This window comes from Phasianus colchicus, chromosome 3 (genome assembly GCF_987193195.1).
Source record: "Phasianus colchicus chromosome 3, bPhaCol1.hap1.1, whole genome shotgun sequence".
NCBI lineage: Eukaryota > Metazoa > Chordata > Aves > Galliformes > Phasianidae > Phasianus > Phasianus colchicus.
Window position 1 is genome coordinate 44,494,681 of NC_143438.1, and position 23,046 is coordinate 44,517,726.

The 23,046-nt window shown below is 41.0% G+C and overlaps 1 protein-coding gene across 3 annotated transcripts in view; it reads right to left on the minus strand.

The window, feature by feature from the left end:
• The window catches only part of RAB31 (RAB31, member RAS oncogene family), a 59,963-nt gene that overhangs the window by 19,555 nt on the left and 17,362 nt on the right, over positions 1–23,046 (minus strand). For all 3 annotated transcript variants that reach the window (XM_031588972.2, XM_090137361.1, XM_031588971.2), the window contains exons 2-4: positions 14,435–14,514; positions 11,405–11,486; positions 417–488 (exon numbers count right to left, since the gene is read on the minus strand). In XM_031588972.2, coding sequence (XP_031444832.1) covers positions 417–488; positions 11,405–11,486; positions 14,435–14,514 — 234 coding nt within the window. The remainder of the gene's footprint in view (positions 1–416; positions 489–11,404; positions 11,487–14,434; positions 14,515–23,046) is intronic.

Consider the following 23,046-nt stretch of genomic DNA (forward strand, 5'->3'; position numbering starts at 1 on the left):
ATAAGACATAAGTTACAAATAAGCATCAGTCAAGCTTAATTCATTTTTCATCTTAGCAAATGAGCAAAGGGGAGAAGTGCCACTGTGCTACGGTAGCTACAACTCTCAGCCACAGGTGATGGGAGGGAATAGTATCACAGGGTATTTCCCTGTCTAAACAGACAGGGAAATAAAACTTCTCCAACATGCAAGCCTCCAAACTTTCATCTGGACAAAGTCTAAACATCACAGCAGAAGTTAATACTTATTTCTTCAGGCAGGCAGACACCTCTGTCCAGATCTGCACAAACTGCAGAAGCATATAAACCCTGCTGGCATTAACATGTAACTACTTCTCAAGTTGTGAGTTTCATCCCAAACTTGAGCTGCCCAAGCAGAGAAGTTACCACAAGCGAAAACTGTGTCAGAAGTCTTACCTGTTTGGTGATATCATAAACTATCACAGCTGCTGCTGAACCTCTGTAGTACATTGGAGCCAAGGAATGAAACTGTTAAAACATAACCCCCCCAAAAAAAGGATAAAACACCATGAATAAATCAGAATATCACACTTTGTCAAATCACAAAGACGTGTAATGGCTGGACTACAGACTTTCACCCACTATAGTCCTCTGTAGCAGTTGCCAGTCTCTAATTTGCCTTAAATCCCACCAAATTAATGAGTCAGTCCTCCTTTTTCTCCTGATGCTCTTCATATCCTGCTGGATTTACGTGAACAGCACTATGGGCTCTATGCATCTTCTCCATTACAGTGCACAGATTGAGGAGAAGCTTTGACATGAAAATCCCCTACTTTTGCAGGCCTCACCTGACAGCACACACATCCCATATGCTGGCAAGGCCCAGTGTTTTGCTCTCAATTTTTAACAGGCTGAATTCAGCTTGGGATTGAGGTTTACAATAACGCTGCAAAAATCAGATAAGTGACTTATTAGAAAAACTACGAGCAACAGCCACGCTTAGCTAACCCATAGCAGTGTGAAAAACATGGGTTCTTGCCATTTGAAGCTAATGTTACTCCTCAGCTTTTTGTTTCAAGTCAGACCTCCTTTCAAAAAAAAAAAAAAGTAGGCAATAAATATTATTGTAACAACAGCTTGCCAATGAACAGTGTAATTTTCATAATTAACCATGACTAAGCAGCTGATATAGAATTGCAGCTTATAATGACATAGAGAAAGGAAGTCAAGAATTTTTACTGCTGATTCACCTAAAGCTATTCTTAAGTAAAGCAAAAATAAGCCTTCTCAGAAAACACACTTAGGCTTACAGAGCTATACTGAAGATTTTTGTGTGTAAAGAAAGGGATTTGTAGGAGCTGCATACAAAACTGCAGCCAGTAACTGAGGCCAGCTCCTAAATCAGCTGTGTTATTAGGGCAAGGTATGTCTTCCAGTGCCTTTGCACAGATCCATCTGCCACAAACCTCTTAAAACTGTAGCTCCAGGCTGAGCACTTAGACCTACAGCCAAGAACATGAGCTCCATGCTTCATGCTGTTTCACACACAATAGAAGAACCAAGTTATTTGTAAGAATCTGAGACCAGGCCATTTGCCAGTGTGTAAGCTGTTCACAGACCACACGCCCATCCCAAGGTCAGTGCCTTCCCTTACCAAGAGAAAGGACGCGAGCACAGTCAGTGTGACAGATGGCCGAGGGCTGAAATGTACTGGGGAGCAATGCAGGTGAAATCATTCATTGATATGAGAAAAGAGCAGGAAAGGAGGCTGAGAAAAGAAGCGAGGAATCCATCAAGAAGCCAGGTCTAAAGGAAAGGGATCAGCTAAGATCCTGAGGGATTTGGGTAGATGCCCATTTGCTGGGCTTTAGATTGTAGCATCACTCCTTACAAACTTAATGCAGTAGGTGCTTTCCAGAATTTTTATACCTCCAACTCACTACAGAAATCTCCAGTGTATTGTATTGAAATTCCCTGAAAAGTAGGGAGCTTAACTGTGGGAGTTAAATCTCATCTTTCACTGCACATAGATCCCAGCCTGTAAACTTCTGGGAAAATAAATTTTTCACATTACATATTTCCAACACACATGGATGTGGTTTTAATCTAGGTGACAAGGTATTCACAAATTTACAAAAGGCTCTCAGAGAGCAGTAATCATACTTCGCAGGAGCCAGGCAGTGAAGATCCTATGTTTCAGATTCCTCCAACACTGGCCCAGAAGGTACACATCAGGAAGCTGCACCACTTCTTGGGAATTTCAGCCCATTTTCTTTTGAACGGGTGACAAGAACACTTCTCATAATAGCTGTTTCACTGAAGAATATTAGCAGTGTTAGCCCTATAAATTTACAAAACATGCAGAAAAGCAGGCATCTTTCACTGGATTCTGGACAAGTACATTTTAAATGGAACCAGGATGCAACCTAGCGATTTTTTGGTAGGATTAAGTTTTAGCTGGGTTCCTAAACCAGTCTGTTGTTCATTAAGTTAACCCCAGGCTGAGCCAAAAGGAAGGGGCAGAAAAGCATGGCAGAGAAAAAGGAGGAAGGACAGGAGCACTAGAAGACAGATTGACACTGGTTTAGGTCACACTTAAGTAGCTCTATGCTTGCAAAACTGCTCTGTGCTCTCTGTCTCACAATCAGACTCACTCTTCTCTTCCTCCTATAATCACAGAATCACATGAAGTTTGGAAAAGACCACTAAAATTATTTAGTCCAACCACTGACCCACCACCACCATGCCCACTAACCCACGTCCCTAATGTAACGAGAAGGTAAAAAGCAGAAACAAGAAAAACCTCTTTTGAAACCTCTTAGGAGATTAATTAATCACTTAACAGTGTGCTGCATTCCAGTAGCAGCAAGACCAGATTAAGTCAGCTGAGCCCTTCCTTGTGTCAAGAAACAGAAACTGGCACGAAGAGGTGCAGCACAAAAAGGAATGCAGTTCCTCTGCTGTTTAAGACAAAGTAATCTGTTCAAATATTCCAGCTTCTTACAAGCTTGCAAAACAGGTGGGCAAGACAACAGTGTGAGAGTTCAGAAAGGCAATTTCCTATGAAAGGTTCTGAGGTTCAGTAGAGTTGTTGGCAAGGAAGGTTTGACTTCCCTGCTCTACAGTGCTGAAAATCTATTTACTTGCTCAGCCAGCAGGACAGTTATTTCCTCTTCCATTGTTTTACGGTAAGAACCTAGCTATAAGGCATTTTAAGAAGAGAAAATACATCATCCATATTTGGACAGGTTTTTGTTTGTTTGTTTGTTGTTTTTTAAATGTTATTATTGATTTCATCCAGGATAAAAGTTCATATTCATATTTGGGTAAACTAGACACTCAGCATCTTGTATTTTACATAGGAAAAAGTGACCAAAAATGGTATTTCAATATACCTTCATGCAACTTCTTGAAGTCTGTGAGAAAAAAAAAACACCAAGGTACACTAGAAACAGCTAGCATCAGTTATTACAGTACAGATTACCTATCAAATAAAACAAAAATTATATCCTCTTTGTGATTACTTTCATATAGTCTAATAACAAGTATCATGATATATTGTGCCCCAGTCATAACGAATCACTGTATTCTCAATAAAAGAAGGAAAATTATATTTGCAGCACTGAATAAATCAACAGGCACTGAAAAAATTCTAACTGGGGATCGTTTTGATCAACTAATAAAAGATTCTCTTAACAAACGTGTTTTATCAGCATGGATTTTCAAAGGTTACAAACAAAGCAGTAAAAATATGAAGCAGATAACTAGGTTCATTGAATGCTTCCCTGTCACCCTTTCTTTTTTTAGTTTCACTGCCCAAAAGCAAAGTCGTCTTGAACGTTTTTCTGGCCTAATTACCCGAAGAAGAAGAAGAAAAAGAGACACACAAAATTAATTAAAGAGATACAAAATACTAACGTGCACATTTCTTACCTGCCAAGGACCAAATGTGGGACAGAAGCCCCAAAACAAGTGTCACGCAAAAAAGCAGCCACAAAATTAAATCTCATGAGATCAGCTTTCGTATTAGAAAATTACAATGTCTATAACCTTGATTTCATAGCTTGATATTTCTGTATCCAGAAATTCCCAAGAAAATTAAGAGAAACAGGAGCAGTTCAGGATTTGGAACGAGAACAACTCTGTTTCTCAGGAAGAGCTACCTGAAAGCTGAGGGCTGCAACTACTCAAATTCTGAATATCTAGCTCGAATGACTAAAATTCAAGAATTCAAGCATCAACGCTTCCCTTTACCTGAAAGATCAATTCTGAGCAGTCTTCTGCTTTGCCAGTCCTTTAAACCAGGCTCTTCTGGTCCAAAGATGAGGTACACGAGGAAGGCAGGGTCGAATGCCAGCATCCCTTTTGGGCACTGGGAATACCTCCTGTCTTTACGATGACCAAACCATCCTTAGTAGCTCACCCAACAGGGAAATTTAGAAGTCCTGTACCTCTCATTTAGCAACTACAAAAACGTTGCCAATTTGCACCAGAGTGCCAAGGTAGCACACAGGAAAATCCGATCTGTCACACAGTAGCTTGAAAAACTCTTGCAGGATTCGGTAACAACTTGTGAGGGTGAGGTCACTGATGCTGCCAATACAACAGTCATATTGTAGGGGCATGTTTCAATTCAACAGCTATAACCAGGATAAACGGGCCATTCAAAATATAAGCAAGGAACCTATTTTACCGTATACATGCTAAAGAAAAAAATTCATAACTTGAGTAGTTTTGGACAGTCTTTATGACTCTTCCCCTTAGAGCGAGTCACATAAATATTAATTAGAAGCTCAGCTGGTATCAGAGCACCTTTGCATTCACACTGTTCTCTACCAATGCATTCCCTTTGCATTTGTGGTTCACCACCTTCCCTCTGTAAGGAAGAAGCTATGAGGCTAAGCAAGTGTTAAGAAATTTCTTTTAAAATCAGGTCTCCTTTTTCTGTCAGAATCTGTAGAGAGTGCACCACGCAGCCCTGCACCATGAATTCAGTCTTAAGCGATGCAAATGCAAGTTCTGCATAACCAAATTCCAGGAGTTTGGGGAGATTTTGCAACCTTAGATCCAGCCATCTCACTGAAGTTCTGCAAAGGGCAGGAAATGGAAGCAAGAAGGTATTAAGGAATTCATCACCTAGTTAAAAGCTCGGCGACTTTTTCCATGAAAGCCCTTCTGCTTTGTATTTCCTGTGTATCTCATTGTGGAGAAGCGTATATTTGGTTTTAGGAAATGCTTTTTACATTTCCGCTGTACTAACTGCACAGAATGGGGAAGAAGAAAAACCCACAAAGTATCTATATTGGAATACTTAGAAGAAAAATTACAAAGGGAGCATAACATAAATCACACCCAAGCTGTGGCAGTGAAAGTCTCTTAACCATGTCTTGTGTAACGTTGGTTTAGAAAGAAAAAGAGAGGCCAAATGAATATAGGAGAAAAAAAAAAACAAAAAAAAACCCCTACTGTTCCTGCCTATTTATAACAAGGCTGACAAATCCTGCTGAAGACAGCTTGGCTTCACTCAGTCTGCCAGGAACACCAAAGAGCAATAATTCACATCTGCAGCTCTTTGCATCATCCTGGAGCGCTACACCCCAGCGCTGGCTCACTGCCACCAGGCTGCCTCCTCCAAACTCCACAAATAAAAAAAAAAAAAACCAAAAAAACCAGAAAATACTCAGCCTCTCCTCTGGATTGCATCCTGGTCTGTAAAGAGCATCACTCGCTCTTGCTGTAAAAGGATTACAATTTTGCCCTTCTGCATAGCCATAAGGGTAAGGATGCACAGCACAAGCAGAACCAGTGCTCTCCAGGTACTGCACACCTCACATTAAGGGCTGAATTTAGACTGTGTTTCCCACATGCTCTTTTCAAGCATCTGCAGGTAGGTATCAGCACAAAACTGCTACAATCATTTGACTAGATTTCATTCCCACTTTTGAGAAGCTGCTCTTTGATTCTAATTACATACATGCAGCTGAGTGGCCAGGACCCTGGTTCCCTGGCTGCTCTCAATGCACACTGCACAAGCCCATTGCAGCAGTCTGTGCACCATTAACAGCACACATCTATAGGTATTTATAGGCATTTAATGCCTTTTTTTTTTTTTTTTTAAATCATTTTCAAGGCAGTATCTGCCAAGAAACAGAAAATCCCAGGTATGGAGAGAAGCAAAGGCAATGAACCATAAGTGTCAAACAGATCATCCTGAAACATAAGCTTCTCGCATAAGCAGCAAAGGGAGGGATAAAAAATTCCTGACATTCTCAGCTGGCAAAGAGTGAATGGAAAAATGCTCTGCATGAATGCCACTATCAGATATGACTTGGCATTTTATAACCTTGAGTAGGTTTTGCTGCCATGATTCAAGACTGAGAAGAAAGCTTGAAAACGTACAGGTTTTCTCATCGTTTCACAAAGGCTATAAAAAGAAAAAGGAAAAAAAAATACATCAGTCAGATGCTATCCCTGTAAGGATATACAAGAAATCTCAGGATCTGCAAGCTCAGTAAGTCACATAAGACATGTCTGCCCCTGAGCTCCTGGTCTTTTTGCTAGTTAAATTGATGAAGATTTAGCAAAAGAAGGAGCATTTTTCTTAGATATCTAAGAACTCCAAAAGGGAGGAGGGAAAAATGCCAACATTTTAGGATAATTTTTTTGAAGATATTTCAAGAAAGCAAACAAACAAACAAAAAAAAAAAATCACAGCACATCACAGAAATGAGTTGTGTAGAGCTCTTCAGAAGTTTACAGTCATTAAGCACAACGTGCAAAGACACCACATGGCTTGTGCTCAGACTACACATTGTTGAAGCTTAAGAAATATGTCTGCATGCACCAACTTAACCTTGCTGTATGTTCATCCTAAAAAAGATAAAAATTAATATATTTGCTCACTCGTTCCAGTGCCATTTGTGCTCTTACACGCATGCACTGCCAAATCACCTTTTGAACTTTGCAGCACTCTGGCAGTTGCTTACCATGGGGATGATCTTACAACATGTGTAGGAAATCATCTCCACACTGCAGAGTACCATCACAGTATAAAGCTGTAGAATAAAATTCAGGTGATGCCTTCGCTGCAGAAGTAACTGAAACCACTGACACGTGCTGTAACCTCCTCTCAGAATAGTTTGGTTTCAGTGGAAACATCCAGAAGCTTGGTGTTGGGTTGGTAGTGCACATGGTGCTAATAACTGCTGACCTGTCCCCATCTGAAATCGTGTCCACACAGCATGGCCAGCTCCAGCAACACACTGAGCTCCAGGGTTTTGTTACTGGAGAGAAATCCTCCTAGGATGCAGCAGGATGTCACAGCTGGACCAATTTCTCATGATTTTGTGGTACCAACAGCAAGGTACCCTGCCTCCCCTTTTCTTTAAAGAGCAGAAATCCACTATCTCAGTTTAGTTCCAACATCTAATTTCCAGCTCAGGAAAAATGAGGTAAAGCAGCTCTCCTATCAAGGAGCACTTCTATATCTTACCTTGTGACACTACCTTCAAATCACCAGAGCAACTACTGTCACTCACAAAAGAGAGGGTTATGAATTGCTACACATACCTTTGCCAGTCCTTGCCTGGAAACTGAGCAGTTAAAAAAAAAAAAAAAAGAAAGAAGTAAATCTGAAAAGGACAGAGAGAAATTTTCCTGCCCTAGAAACATAGCCCTCAGGCTCCCTAACTATTTGCTATAGTATTCCTCAGCTAGCAAAATGGAAAGCTGGCAGCCATCCAAAGTATTCAGACAAAGCATTGTAATTAGAAGCTACTTAGGGCATCATGAACTAAAATACATGCTAATAAAAACATCGTTAGCTAACTTGCAAAGAGTTCCTTCTTAAGGAAGGGAGTCTTTGCTAACAATAATGTAATTGTCATGAATTTAATTCCTGAAGTCCACATCAACAATTTAAATCTGATAGGGAAAAGATGGGAAAAAAATGACATCTGAAGAACAGAGGCAGAGGGAAGGTGACAGTCTGCAAACAGAGTAAGTGAGCTCATTTGAAAACATAGCAACAGCATTCAACTGGGTCTGCAGAGACCAGCACTTAGACACAGACAGGCTGAGGGATTTCGTTAAGCGTGCTGACTGTTTAAGGCTCTGCCTACTTAAGAAAGGGAAAAGAAGAAACAAGATAACAGGATTAGCAAAAGCTTTCTCCTTTTTCAATCAACTACAATACATATTATCCACAGAAAATGCTGCAGGAAAGCCACATGCCTTCCCCAGTTCTCCTCTAGGAACAGTGCTGAGCATTTGTTCCCATCAACACTAGCACATAAATTCTTTTGATTCCCACTTTCTGCTGTATTAATACCATTGTGCAGGAATTATATCTGCTCAATATTCCCGTAAAATGGCAATTCTTGACTCTGCCTATGATTCTAAGTGTCCTGTCACAAAAGAAATAAAAGTAGATACCTAATATCCACACTGTACCTGCTCTTCATGACCAAGCTCTGGCTGGTCAGTCTGCATGTTCATATTTCTTGAATAAACCCAGGTATTACAACAAGCTTTTAAAATCAGTAAGGACCAACATTTCTAAAGGATTGACAAGTGACAAATGCATATCTGAAAGTTGATCTAATGCCTCAAGGGGGTGCTGAGCACTTCCAGCTTGCTTTTTTCTCGTCTGTGCTTCTTCAACATGACTTTTTCAGAAAGAGCCACATAATTTCCAGGTTCTTCCAACTGCAAGAGGGTGGCCAGGAGGTGCACAGCATGCAGACACAGCAACAGCTGGCACATCTGGGGGAAGTACAGTGTGCCCATATCCAGAACAAGTACACGTGTGTCCTATGTTTGGCCTTGCACTTTGGAGAACAAAGCCAAATGGACACAATGTTCAAAGAGCAGGAAGTTCTAAACAGAGTTATCAGTAGGAGCACTGACGAAACTCCCAGACTTTATCACTGGAACATACACGCTCAACAAAACCACAGAGAACAAGGGAAGGACAACAGGTCTCAAAGCAGAAACACCACTTGGGATACATTTATTAGCAAATTATGAAAGACAGCAGTCTGTCAGAAATTGGAAACTTGGATCAATGCTGTTATTCAGAGGATCATTAGGTATAAATTGATATGGCAGGTGACGTGTTCCTGAAGAACAGATCAGAAGGACCAAAATGATGATAACAAAGTAGTGAGAGTTTCAAATTAAAATCAATAAGCTACTGAGAAGCACCATTTGTTTACTTGTTAAATGGGGATGTTCCAGGACAACTACCCAGGACAACATGGACAAATTGGGAAACTCAACTGCCTTAGTAACAAGCGCTCAACACCAAACATCATTTATCAGCCCAGATTTCAAGAAGCCTAGTAGAGGGTTTGGGAATACATTGTGAAAATGAAAGAGACAGAGGTTATTATTCATTATTACGCATGACAACACTTAACATAACTCATCTGTAAGACATTTAAATATTTCTGGCTGTCACTGCTCATCATTGTTAGAAAAAAGAAAGGAAAGCAGATGTTCAGAAAAAAAAAATTTGAGAGGAAACATAAGGGACTGGGTGGGAAGGACAGATCTCATATCCGAGAGTCAGAGATCAATCACAGATTTCCTGACTCAAATAATGCATTAACTAGTTTCGTAAATACTACTTATTATTATTCATCTACTTAAAAAAACTAATATATTTTACATACTTTAAGATCCTAATCTTTCTCATATAGACTTAATATTTATAACTAAATTTCAATAATCACGTTTTACACAAAGTACATAATGTGAAGAGTGAACAACTGGCTCAGAGAGTTACAGTAAACAGAGTTACATCAGGCAGGTGGCCCTGAAGAGACTGGTGACAGTGACAGGACCCAAAGGAATGCCATGGAGCTGTGTCAGGGGAGGGTCAGGTTGGAGGTTAGGAAAAGATTTTTCACCAGAAGGTGGTGGGCATGGAACAGGCTACCCCAGGGCAGTGGTTGTGGCACTGAGCTGCCAGAGACCAAGAACCACTGGATACTGCCCTCAGACATAGGGTTTAATTTTGGGTAGTCTATGGGGAGCCATGAATTGGACTCAACGAATCTTGAGAATCCCTTCCAAGTCAGGATATTCTATAATTCTATATTTATGGGCCAAAGAGCTACAAGGGAGGGAAAAAAAAAAAAAAAAAAAGAGTGAAGCAGTAGAGAGAAGACAGAGAAAGAACAAGCAAAGACAAACCATGGGAAAAAAAAACCTGAACCTTGACTACCTCTGGCCACTGAAACTCCACACACACTCTTGCAATATGTTGTTCAATTCCAGGCTATGCAGAAATGGAACAAATAAGGTTCAAAGGAATAGATGATGCTGTTAATTATTGTTTTAATTGATCCCTGTTCCCATCATAAATAACATACTGAAATGCTAAGAGTCAACAGATTTCACCAGGCACATTTCATGTTATCTACGCATTGTAAACAAAAGCATTTCCTGCATTCAGTTGCAAGAATCTTTATTGTCTGCAATTCAAGTGCTGGGTTTGGAGAACGCAGCATGATGCAGCACACTGACACTGCAGTTTGTACAAGCATCTCCCTCTACCTCACCCTACCATGAGCATAGCTACATTTTTTTAGGAAGAGAAACTGTGGAATTTCGTAAGAAAGTTTAAAGCATGTTTTCAAATATCTTTCAAAATACATATTTTTCCATTTCTTTCAAATCTCCCAAGTCAAATGTGGCCATATATTAAGAGAACTCTACAGCCAGCCTCTAACTAAATACCACTGCCATTAAGGTTATTAAGAGAAACGAAAGACCAGACAGCCATATATACAATCAATGTGAACGATTGCCCAAGAATTCGATTATGAAAAGCCAAAGGAAAAGCTATTTAATTTAAGCAATTCACATGACACACACACACAGAAAAAACCCACAAAGCAAAAAAACCAATGAAGATGCAAATCCGATGTGGTTCAGGATGCCAGTGCTAGTTTCAAAAACATTAGCAGACACAACCTGTGCCTACGTTCAGTGCCCCAGCTAAGGACAGCCTTGGAGTCAGTGTTAGCTCAGCCAAGCACTTTCCATTATTCATGAAAGCTTCCACACAGGAACTGGGGAATACCACAGAAGGACTGCCCAGTTCTCAGGCATGGTCTAAGCCATAGCAAGGCTGCTTTAAGTGATCAGAGCATGGACACGGGCCACATCCACACAGCTTGATCATGAAACCAGAGCTGAAATCCGTGGCTTCCTTTTAAGTCGATGTATGGTCAGTTTGCCTCTGCACTTTCCCCAGATGTGAAATGTGAACATACTTAATAGCAATTGACAACAATCTGCTTTGCAGAGCCTTGCAAAGATTCAACAGATACACACTTGCAAAGTCTTCTGAAGACAAAAACTTTTTATTAAAAAAAAGTGCATAAATGCATTAAAGAGATAAGGACAACAAACATGCATTGCAGAGTAACACTCACCCGCTCCTGGCCAGCTGTATCCCAGATCAGAAATTTATGAAGCTCATTCCCACAAGGCACAGTTTTAGTCATGAAGGATGCTCTGAAAAGAAAAGGAGCCAGATATCATTTACAGCTAAGAGCAGGAAGCAATAGAAATTTGTAACATAAGTGACAACAAATAAAAACCTACCGACTTTGACCAGTTCTGCTTTGTTAGACTGCATGCAGGGAAACTCTAAAACCTTCATAAAACGCCTACAGAAGTGAAAGGCTCCCTCTGCCAGATTAAGTATACAATATCTTTATTTCTATTTTTAAAAAAGCAGAATGCCCCTGAGATTCAGAGGGCTCACGTGCATTGGCATGGGAACACAAATGCTCCTTCCACTCTCTCTCAACTCCTGATGCCATCTGTCTCCATCTTGGTGATACAGACCTGAGAACAGCAGTCATCACATCAGGCAAGAAATACACAAATTTTCAGTCCAATCTAGGAGGCTAGCCATGTGCACAGGTGATTTAAGCACTAGGGAACAGACAAGCCACCTGCTGAAATACACATGGTAACAAATTGAGAAAAGCTTTCCCCCACAAAGAGAAATCTTTGAAGCTGCTTCCTACTTTTTATTTTTTGTAGGAGATAGAATTTGCCTATGGTTTCAGTGTGATTTTTCTTCTTTTAGGAAACAAGATTAAAGTTTTTTGTTTTTTTTTACGCTTTTCCTATATTTCAGCATTTGAATCAAAAGCTGGCCAGAAGAGACTGCCAAACTGGTAGATTCCCCTGCCCCCATCCTATCTAGACTCCACTGAGCAATTTCTGCTGTGGAAACATCTTTCCTCAGCTCATAAAGATGCATTAGATACAATGCACTGTCATTACAAAAGCACCAAAGTACACCAAACGATATAAGACTGAACAAAACAACTCTGAGAATGGTATACAAGAGTTTCCCTCTACAGCCACCTGCAAATTCCTTGAATTTAACAATATTTCTGTATGAAATGCAGCATTAAGTAAGGGAAACAACAATAACAGCAGCAGCAGCATTTACTTTGGTTATTTTCAGCTCCCACTCAGCTGTGGGCTGTCCTGGTCATTGTGCAGATCATGGAAACTTTCAGATATCATCCTTCTTCTCTAAGTATTAAGCAACATTTTACAGTTCCAAAAACAGGAAATTCAGAGCCTCAGTAGCTATCGCGGATTGTAAGGGCTGTATACTTTAAAACACTGATTAATTCAGAGAAAATAACAAAAAGCTTATCCACAGTCGTCCTACACAGATGAGCACTACCTAGTGTATGCAAGCTAGTCTTTTAATCACATTTTAATCCTCAACTAGAAAAATATTTTTCCTGTTATCGCAACTATGAGAATTAAAGGGATTTTTTAATCAATTTGAGCAGAAGATATTTACTTAGCAACAACTACTTGGGGAAAAAGACTGGTGATGAAGTGAGGAACTACTCAAGTTCCCATCAATTCCTTCACTGCCAATAAGCTTCCTTCAACCGGTAATGTTATTCATTACATGCTTCCTTGCTTCCCTCCTCTCTGCCTGTTTTTCTGTATTTACTACATCTAAAAGTCCAGAATAGCCCTGGAACTTCAACATGCAACATCCAGCTGAGACTCCTTCATGCATTCAAAGGCATAAATTTTGAAGAAATCTTCCCACCCTCCAAACACCACTAAACAAACAAGACCAATCCTTCACAGAAGATTTAAGACAGCTCTAACGCACAAACAAGCTAAGCCTTTTCACCCAAGTTACTCTTTTCTGAACATTATATATTAACTTTCCCATAAAAGATGCAGAATTTCAAAGTTCTCTCTATAAGGCTGGACTCGGCATATTTGTCCTTAGGATGTTGAAAGAACAGATTTTCAGAATTAAAATCATCTACTAGGACTAATCTGTTTTTGATGGCCTGAAATGCAGAAGCTTGGCAGTTTTTATGAAGAGCAGGTGTGAATTAAGTATACTCTGTTTAAATTGCTTTATCCTGTGCTCTTCAAAAATAGGGACAATGTGACACATCCCAAACCTAAGTGAAAGCACATCCTCACCTGGGAACATGCATGTCAACCTTGAAGTGCAGCCTGACAGCACACACAACATAGAGATGTTAGAATTTCCCTACGACTTTTCAACCTCTCACTCACCTGTGGGCTGTCCTGGTCATTGTGCAGATCATAACCTTTTTTTTTTTTTTTTTCTTTAATTTTAAGCTCCAAGGATCAGATTTGATACCTTACTGACCAGTGGGAACTAAAGTGATCTTAACCCTAAAGTTCTATGATCCGTGCATCATCTCATGTCGGAAGCTCTTGACAGAAAAAAAGGAAAAGGACTCTGTGTAAGAGATCTAAGATGAGCTTAAGCTGGGTGAAGAAAAACAAAGTAAATTGAGGGCAGTAATAAACTATTCCTAGGATTATTTAGGTTTTGAGGACTTACTAGAAAGTTACAGCAAAACGAGTATAAGGTCCTTTTTCTATTCATGTTAATAAGAATCTGAAATATTCCTATGTTTACCCAAGCTTTGGCCTCAAATCTTCTGTGAAAACTGAAGGAACTAGCATTTACTTACACAGATTTACTTCTTATTCTGGTACATATAAAGGAAACAGTAGTACATGCACCACAGTTACCCAGTCAGCTCGCATGTACATGAGCTCCCTTTTTATAAATATATATAAGAGAGTGTGTGTGTGTAACATGCATAATACCATACCCTGTGCAAAAGAAGCCACAGCCATGCACAATACAGGTAAATACAGAGTGGTCCTGGGCTGCTCCAGAAAGAGTGATATCAAGAGACATCAATCCCATGAGAAACACGGCACAGCTGTCAGCCCCCTTCATCAGAGAGCATAGAGCCATGCAGCAAAAGATAAATAAACAAATAAAATGTGTACACACACACACACACAGTGGAGACAAAAACATACACAGTGTTCAGAACCTTGAAAGTACAGAAAGGAGTTCAATTGAGGACAATTAGTGTATATACATAAAAAATAATATGCAGAGTACTCACCCAATAGTGGGACTGATATTGTGATCAAAGTGGTCCTGGACGAATCGACAAACGATGCTTGATTTCCCAACCCCAGTATCCTGAAAATAAAGAAAAGCATACAGTGAGTTCAGGAGACCATAGATACTACACTTCATTCGAAGAAACAGTCAAATATTAATTTGTGAAAATGAACTTTTCCATACACTGGCAGTGCGAGCTTTGCAGAAGGTTTCATGGCGAGAAGAGCAAACATACATGGTAGTCAATTTGAAGAAGCTTCAGGTGTTTTTGAGAAGGCCCTCTGTGCCAGCTGTGTTAGCAGACTGGCATGAAGCAGCACTCCTTGGACAGGACACAGCCCATTCTCCATACTATGATGCAGCCCACTACTTCCATTTGAAGGAAAACCCTTACTGCCCCATACAACCAGTAAGCAACAATAAGAGCAATGCAGTACTGAAATCAAATGCAGAATCCCTCCCAAACAAAGGGTAAAAAGGCAAAAGAAGGGGAGAAAAGGGAAGAAGGAAGCTTAACATTACTCAATATTTTCAGTATTTAAGATATGAACAAGTTCCCCCAAAAAGCAGCATTTTTCAGTTTCTCTCTGCTCTCCCAAGAAGCTTTGGTATAAGAACATAAATTAAACACAGTTATAAAGGAAAAGGCATAGCTTAATCACCGTGTCTCCCCAAGAAATGCAAAGAACCTCCTCAGAGATGAAGGGAATGCCAAGAAACCAATCCCACCCTTTCCCAGACATCAACAATGACTGCCCAGGGTCCAATCTAAGGCACTAAGTCGTCAGTGGAAAGCTTTCTATTCTCATCATTAGAACTGACTGCAGAACCTCACCTGTATCCACATTTTTAAGACATTTGAGTAATTTACACAAATTTCCCAGAAAGTGCCAAGAAAAGACAGGACTACGCATATAACTACAGTTAAAAAGAAAAAACCCTTGGCATTTCCTGTAATCAATTTTGCATCTTTTTTAATATTCTTCTCAAACATAAAAAGAGTGCCAGCATTTAATTTCCTTCCCCCATGTTTAAACAAAACTGTATTGCTGCTGCAAGCATACTCTCTATATACCACACTTAGTAGAAAGCCATCATTTCAACTCTCATATTTAATTCAAGCCTGTCCTTAGTCAGCTTAAAAGCCACAATAAATGTTCATGCTGCACTGACAGTTGTTTATCTACTGTGTTCAATCAATAGAAGAAGATAGATCAAAGCCAGTAAAAGTGTTTAAAGCCAGCCCTGCAGTCTTTGATCAATAGCAGCAACACACCCTGTTGCTTTTCCCAAATTTTGCCTTTGTTATTGATTCCAGCTGAGATCTCTGTATAACCACTACACCAGAGTGGCACAAGACATTACAAAAAAGATGATCCTCTGTGCTGAAACTGAGAATTGAGTAATTATGACCTTGGATTTAAAAAGCTGTGAAGAAAACCAGATCTACCACCTACTGGATGTGAGGAATTATGTTCCCCTCTGGCAGGGACACAGTTTTTTCTACCAGATATTGGTTCCTGTGACCTGATGGCACTCTGATTTCGTAGAGTTTTTTCCTGCTCCCTCACTGGGTCACTAAAAAGGGCAACTGCAATTACATCTCTTGAGCAAGAGGAACTTGGTCTCTGGGGCGCTCCTCAATACCCACAGGTGTGGATCAAAGCTCAGCTCAGCTTACTGGAAGCCTCAACCTCTTCAATTTTTGGTTCACAACTCGTACCACCATTTAGTCCTAATGTTATCTAACCTCCAGAAGTTTTAGTTTCTCTAGCAGCTAAACTTAAGTACGTGCCAGCCATCCATCAGACCTCAAATACCTTAAGGGCACCCTTAGACTTTGCTGCTGTGGTTGCTTTGACTACAGAGAGGGCAACGTTTATTCTTGGTATAAGTCCACTGAAGCCAAATGAACCTACAGCACATTGTAAGCTGGTGTATGCTGTTCAGGAGCAGCCAATTTATGGCATGAAGGTGCTCAGCTGAAATGAGCCTCTCAGTCCCTGCTTCATTGCTTCAAAGATCTCAAAGGCCAACTACGTGATTGCCATCAAAGCACAGAGGGGAAGAAAATGAAACAGAAAAACTATCAGACAATGAGCACCATTCTATCGCTGTATCGGAAAGCTAAGTTAGAAAATTTTCAGTCCATATTACCGTGCCCAGAGCTGTCAAGCAGAACTCCCACATGACTCAAAGCAAAGCAAACCATGGTGTATGGACACCACAGAACTTGAAAACTTAACAGCAATCTTCTGCAGTTAATCAGTCCTTACCTTTTACTGACAAGAGGGAACAGCCTTTCAGATAAATCTTACAAAAGTGAAAGAAATCACAGATGCTTCAAAGAATTACAAAAGACATTCACTTCCCAGCAATGTGTTCAATTAAACTTCCTTACTAAAGCCACGCAAAGCATTCCTGCTGCCGCCTGCTCTGTCCTTTGCTGCATGGTCTTTCCCTACATTTATCCATTTTTCTAAAAACTAAGGAGAACAATCATCCTTTGTTCCTGTTCCTTTTTCTTCAAAAGGTTATAGCAGACTTGTCAAGCCACTTGTCTTGATAACACTCATGCTTGAGGTTGACTTTTTTCAGTTCTCAGAGTTCTCCTTTTCACTAGCTTTTTACAACCTTTAGTCCAATTCTTCTGTTTTCCTCCATGTTGGTACATAGCATAAATGCACAAGGAATAAAAACATGACCTGTGGGAGAGGTAACAGCAATGAGCTGAGTGGATTTGACAAGCTTCAGAAACTGAGAATATATCCTTAAGAGTTATGTTGCACTTTAAAGAACAGATCCTGTAATTCTTCCAAAGAATCCTCACCCATGTGAAATCCAAGGATTTCAGCACTGTATAATGTGCACATCATGATCAAGAGCATATCACTCCATGGAAGGAATAGCAAGCATGGAATATGTCTAGAGTAATTACTTTGAATCAGGGTATTCTTTATGCATTTGCAGTGAGAAAGGTTGGCACACACTGTCATTTACATAGTGAGAACAATTGAATGAGTCACTCACAAGACCAATTTCATGTTTTTCCTTCCTTATTCACAAGCCTCGTAGCACATTTACAAAATTTCAGTTATGAACTACACTGAGATAAGCAAAAGGGGTTGGAAGGAAGGAAAGGAATTGGAACACAACCCACAGTAGGCAAACTGCTAGTAGCCACAACTTCAGAATCTCCCTCAGTATGCAAAACTGATACAGAGAATGGCTTGAGAGCAGCCCTGAGGAGAAGAATTTGGAAGTGTTAACTGATGAAAGACTCAACATCAGCTGGCAATGCGTGCTTGCAGCCCAGAAGGCCAATCATATCCTGGGTTGCATCAAGAGAAGTGTGACCAGCAGGTTGAGGGAGGTGATTCTGCCCCTCTACTCTGGTCTTGTGAGACCCCACCTGGAATACTGCATCCAGATCTGGGGCCTCCAACACAAGAAGGACACAGAGCTGTTGGAGCAGGTCCAGAGGAGGACCATGAAGATGAACAGAGGGCTGGAGCATCTCCCCTATGAGGACTGGCTGTGAGAGCTGGGGCTTTTCAGCCTCGAAAAGAGAAGGGGAAGCCTACAGGAAAACTAGGAAGACATTTATAGAGTCATGTAACAACAGGATGAGGAGAAACGGCTTTAAACTGGAAAAGGGTAGATTTAAACTAGATATTCGGAAGACATTCTTTACTGTAAGGGTGGTGAGACACTGGAACAGGTTGCCCACAGTGAGGCTGCAAATGCCTCTCTGGAAGCATTCAAGGCCAGGCTGGATGGGGCTTTGAGCAACCTGGTCTAGAGGGAGGTGTCCCTGCCTATAGTAGCAGGGGGTTGGAATTAGGTCCCTTAAAGGTCCCTTCCAACCCACTCCATTCTATAAGTCTATTATCTCAAGCAGTATCAGATGTTTCTGATAAACACAAGAAACCAACGCACACATGACCAAATTTTGATTTTGTTTGTGCCTTAAGCCTGAAAATGCATCCTCTCCTCCTGTAAAATCCTTCACCCACAGATTCAGACATGAGGATTTAAGAGCACAGAGCAGCTCCCACCCACACCTCTGCTTATGAAGAATCCTCTCAGCTTCCATCTCTATACAGGAGAGAAAGCCGCATTTCAAGCCAGCAGTATTACAGCAAGCTGACAACTCATTTGCAGGCAAACAACTGAGATGCTCGTTTCTGTGCCGCTGTGGGTCAGCCAAAAGAGGAAGATTAAAAAAACACCACCAAGTTTAATATGAGTAATACATTAAAAAAGAAAACTGTTTTCCCATTACAAATAGGCAGTTGGTATAATCCTCTGTCCACTGTTCCAGGCATGTGCATCCTGGCAGGAAAAACTCAGCTCTTTAATTTAAATCTGGACGTCTCATTTAAACCTTCACGCCACGGTAGGACTCAGTCCTCCAAGCACTTTTCCAAATGGCACAGAGCTACAGGACTCTGTAAACACATCCCCAGTTAGGACCTTATTCTTCAGCAAGACACATAACAGCTTTTAATAGATTCAGATGGGTCAAACCCTACTGTGCTGAGTAAACTAAATCCTTCATGTAAATTCTTTCTACATCTGAAATGGAATAAGTATTGAATTCACAAGAAATCCACACATATTATGACTGATGACTAAACTGCAGCCCCATAATTATGCACACTGCTGCAACAGCTACTTTCCTCTTGACGATGCAGAATCCTTCTATGCTATCTTAAGGCACATGGCTTTTTAATATATGTAAAGTTAAATTAACCATTTAAAAATTCTTTTATGACTCTAGGATTTTGGAAAAACAAAAAGAACACTATACGGTATTTCACATAAGGAAACAGCATGCTAAAAACAAACATACTAAAGAAACTGCCTTCTGCCCTCTCTAGAAAAAAAAGAACAGAACATCTGGCTTGTAATCATTTCAGATCTCATGACTAACTTCCCATTTCAGCTTTAAAAAGAGGGTTCAGATACCCTGGTGATGTGTGCCACAAAAATCTGCACTGAGAAGTAAAGAACAACTGATCTCTACAAAATGCAGATGAAACACATGATTCCATTGGAAGGATAGGAGATTTCCCATCAACTCAGTTAAATCCAGGATTTAATCTAAGGTATTTCAGTTTGTACATGTATAACAGATCAAAAATGTCTGCTCTTCTAAATGTGGGGTTTTTTTGTTTGGCTGGTTTTTTGTTTTGTGGTTTTTGGGAGTTTGTTGTTGTTGTTTCTTTCTTTCTTTTGGATTTTTTTTTTTTTGTAATAACTAAGGTTCACTGAGATGTGGCCTCAGTTAACTGGAGGAATTGGACTGGATGATCTCCAGAGGTCCCTTCCAACCCCAACTTCCAGGTGCATGCAACACAAACAGCCACACTCAAATACAGCCACCAAGGATCTTGTCAGCATACCTCCCGGTGAGATAATGCTGCCCTATGTCACCTTACAGTTACAGAGAGACAGGAAAAGAAAAATAAAGACCAGGTCAACATACAGAACAAGGATACAGCCAAAGAGCTGAGCTGCTCTCATAGAAGAGGATTTGCTCAGAGAGGAAGCTGGCTTGTTATTGAAATAAGGAACAATTCCTGGCTCCCAGTCATATAGTCATGCCAATGGACGAATTTCTTGGCTGGTTTGTTACTAACTGGAAAATAACAGAGGAGCTGGTTTATGCTCAAGATTTCCCAAGTTTTGTTACACTGATTTGACGCCTGCCAGCACCATCAGAGATAGGAAGGAGAGCTCTTTTTGCTTTGCTGAGGGCAGAACTCCCATTGCTGAAGCAATTAAGATGTACAGATGAAAATATTTGAGTTGGTATGAAGTTGCCAAAGGGGAGAAAACTGCCCTTTATTATCAATACATTAATATTTTTAAGAAGGCACTCAAAATCTCTGCAACTAGTCAGGCAAACCTGAGGTAGGAAGATGTGGTTTCAGCTTTAGGGAAAGAAAAAAAAACATGCAGAGAGGCTTTTCATTCTAGTAGCTCTGTACAGCACAGCTGGTTCAGACTTGGCAGTTCAGCCACTGCACATTAAAATAGACGTTCTTTCCACAGCCAGAATTGGCCATGATTTAGTTTCTGATTTACAGCTGAATCCCCCTGGCCCACTCCCATTAGCCACAGCAGGACTTTGATGGAATTTGAAAATTCACAGCAGCATAATCACATCACAGTGCTACTAGGTGGCTGGCATTTTATTAGCTATCATCAAACAGATAGCTAGGCCTGCACTCCCAAACAGTGCTGGGCAAAAGCAGAAATGTGTGCTCAGCTCTTGACAAGCCTGGTATCTCAGAGGAACATCATCCTTTGTGCAAGACCTGGCATGAGATACCCAACCTGCATTTCTGCTGCTTGCACAGATGCCAGCTCTTAGCCAAAAGGTTTGAGTAAAGCCAAGTACAGGAATGTTGCTGTCTTTTAAATTCCAATGCAAGGTAAAAATTCATAGAAACTGCTTCAGTTTACAGCCTGCTTTACTCCTCTGCGCCTGCCATTAGCATTTCAATCATTACTCAGAAGATCAGATGCAGGCAGCATTGCAATATTTTCCATGTCTTACTAATCCAGTTACAGCTGCTCTTGAGGGCTGTGGCAGGCAGCTTGAGGAGCATCTGAAACCAGTTCTGGATTTTTATCAACTGTATGAACATACAAGGAAGAGTTATGCACAAGCAATTCCTGATCACAGTTTCCATGAATCCATGAATCATCCTACCCAATAAACTTCTGCTCACCTTAAACACATCCCTTGTCTTTCCTTGAATTTGGGTATCACTTACATTTCTGAAGACACTGCTATAAGAAGAAATAATACCTTTCACAGGCCCCAGGTCCAGAAACAGCCTTCGGACTGGATGAACCTGCCAGATGTTGGGTTCACCCCAGTGAAGACCCAGCACCTGCAGAAGGGTGGCCTCTGTGAAGAAGTGCACAAAGCTTCTTGCTAGATTCAGTTTTTCCATCTGCAAGATGCATCAAGTGAGCAAACCCATAAGCACATAAAGGAAAATGCAAGCACAGACCTCAGGATGACACACGGGCTCCCAGCTGCTTCAGAAACATAATACTGCCTGTGACTGTAGGCTGAACCAGGAGAAGGCAGGCTGAGGTGCTCTGAAGCTTTGCTTCTGCTGTCAGAATCACAGAATGGCCAGGGTTGAAAGGGAGCTCAAGGATCATGAATCTTTAGCACCTTTGCCACATGCAGGGCCACCAACCTCCACATTTAGTACTAGACCAGTCTGCCCAGGGCCCCATCCAACCTGGCCTTGAACTCCTCCAGGGGTCCAGGGACGGGGCGGTCAGCGGGGACAGGGAGGTGATTGTCCCCCTCTGATCTGTTCTTGTGAGGCCCCATCTGGAGTACTGTGTCCAGGTCTGAAGCCCCCAGTACAAGAAAGACAGAGAGCTGTTAGAGAGGGTCCAGAGGAGAGCCATAAAGATGATCAGGGGGATGGAACACCTCTCCTATGAAGACAGGCAGAGGAGGCTGGGCTTGTTCAGCCTGGAGGAAAGAAGGCTGCAGGGTGACCTCATTGCAACCTTTCAGTCCCTTAAGAGAGCCTACAAACAAGAGGGAAATCAATTCTTTGAAAGATAGATAACAGCAGGACAAGGGAAAATGGTTTTAAGTTGAGGGAGAGAAGATTTATGTCACATATGAGGGGAAAGTACATGCTTCTCATGCTTCTCATTCACTTTTGTAAATTCCAGTTCTCTGTACAGTTCTGCATTGTAAGAAATATACTGTTTCCATGATGAGCAACCTGATTCTCAGAGCAGGTCTTTTTCCTCCTGGTTTACTAGTAGCCACCTTTCAGAACTGCAGCACTGGGCCATAGGCAGCCTGCTACCCAAAGTAGCCAGCTCTTCTGCTCTGGAGCCCCTCCCAGACAGGCCTTCTGCCAAGTGGTCCATTCACCACCACCTTGAATTGACTTTATTCATTACCTCTGGAATTCTAAAGAGCTTGCAGAAACCTGGCAATGTACCACTGCAACAAGAGCTCCAAGCAACATCAGGCATAGTCTTCAGCCACAAGGGACATGCTGGACTTGCTGCAACAGTTGTGGGACATTTGATCACAAGACAAATTCCCAGCTATAAGAACTGGAAGTAGAGTTTGCTTCCAGGACCATTAACAAGCTATTGTGCAGTTTTCCAAATAAAAGGTATTTCCCAAAAGAACAGAAACACTATTCCTGAACAGTGGAGCAGAAACACAGAATCATTAAGTTCAGAAAAGATCACTAAGAACATCTAGTCCAACTATCAGCCCACCACCATGCCCACTAACCATGTTTCTCAGTGCCGTACCTAAATGCTTTTTAATACCTCCAGGAATGGTGATTCCACCACCTCCCTGGGCAGCCTGTTCAAATGCATTACCAGAGCTCTTCAGAATCCCAGAACAAATGCATTCATCTTGATGCAACTGTGTTTGTAAGGGCAGGGTTACTCCGCAGCTTATCACTTTTTCAGGTACAGCTCTTTCGGCCTTCTTTTCATCACAGCTCTTTTGGGCCTCTCTATGTGAACTGTTCAAGAACATTCCTGTCCATGTTTCTATTCTTCTCTACAGTTGTAATACATAGTAACATC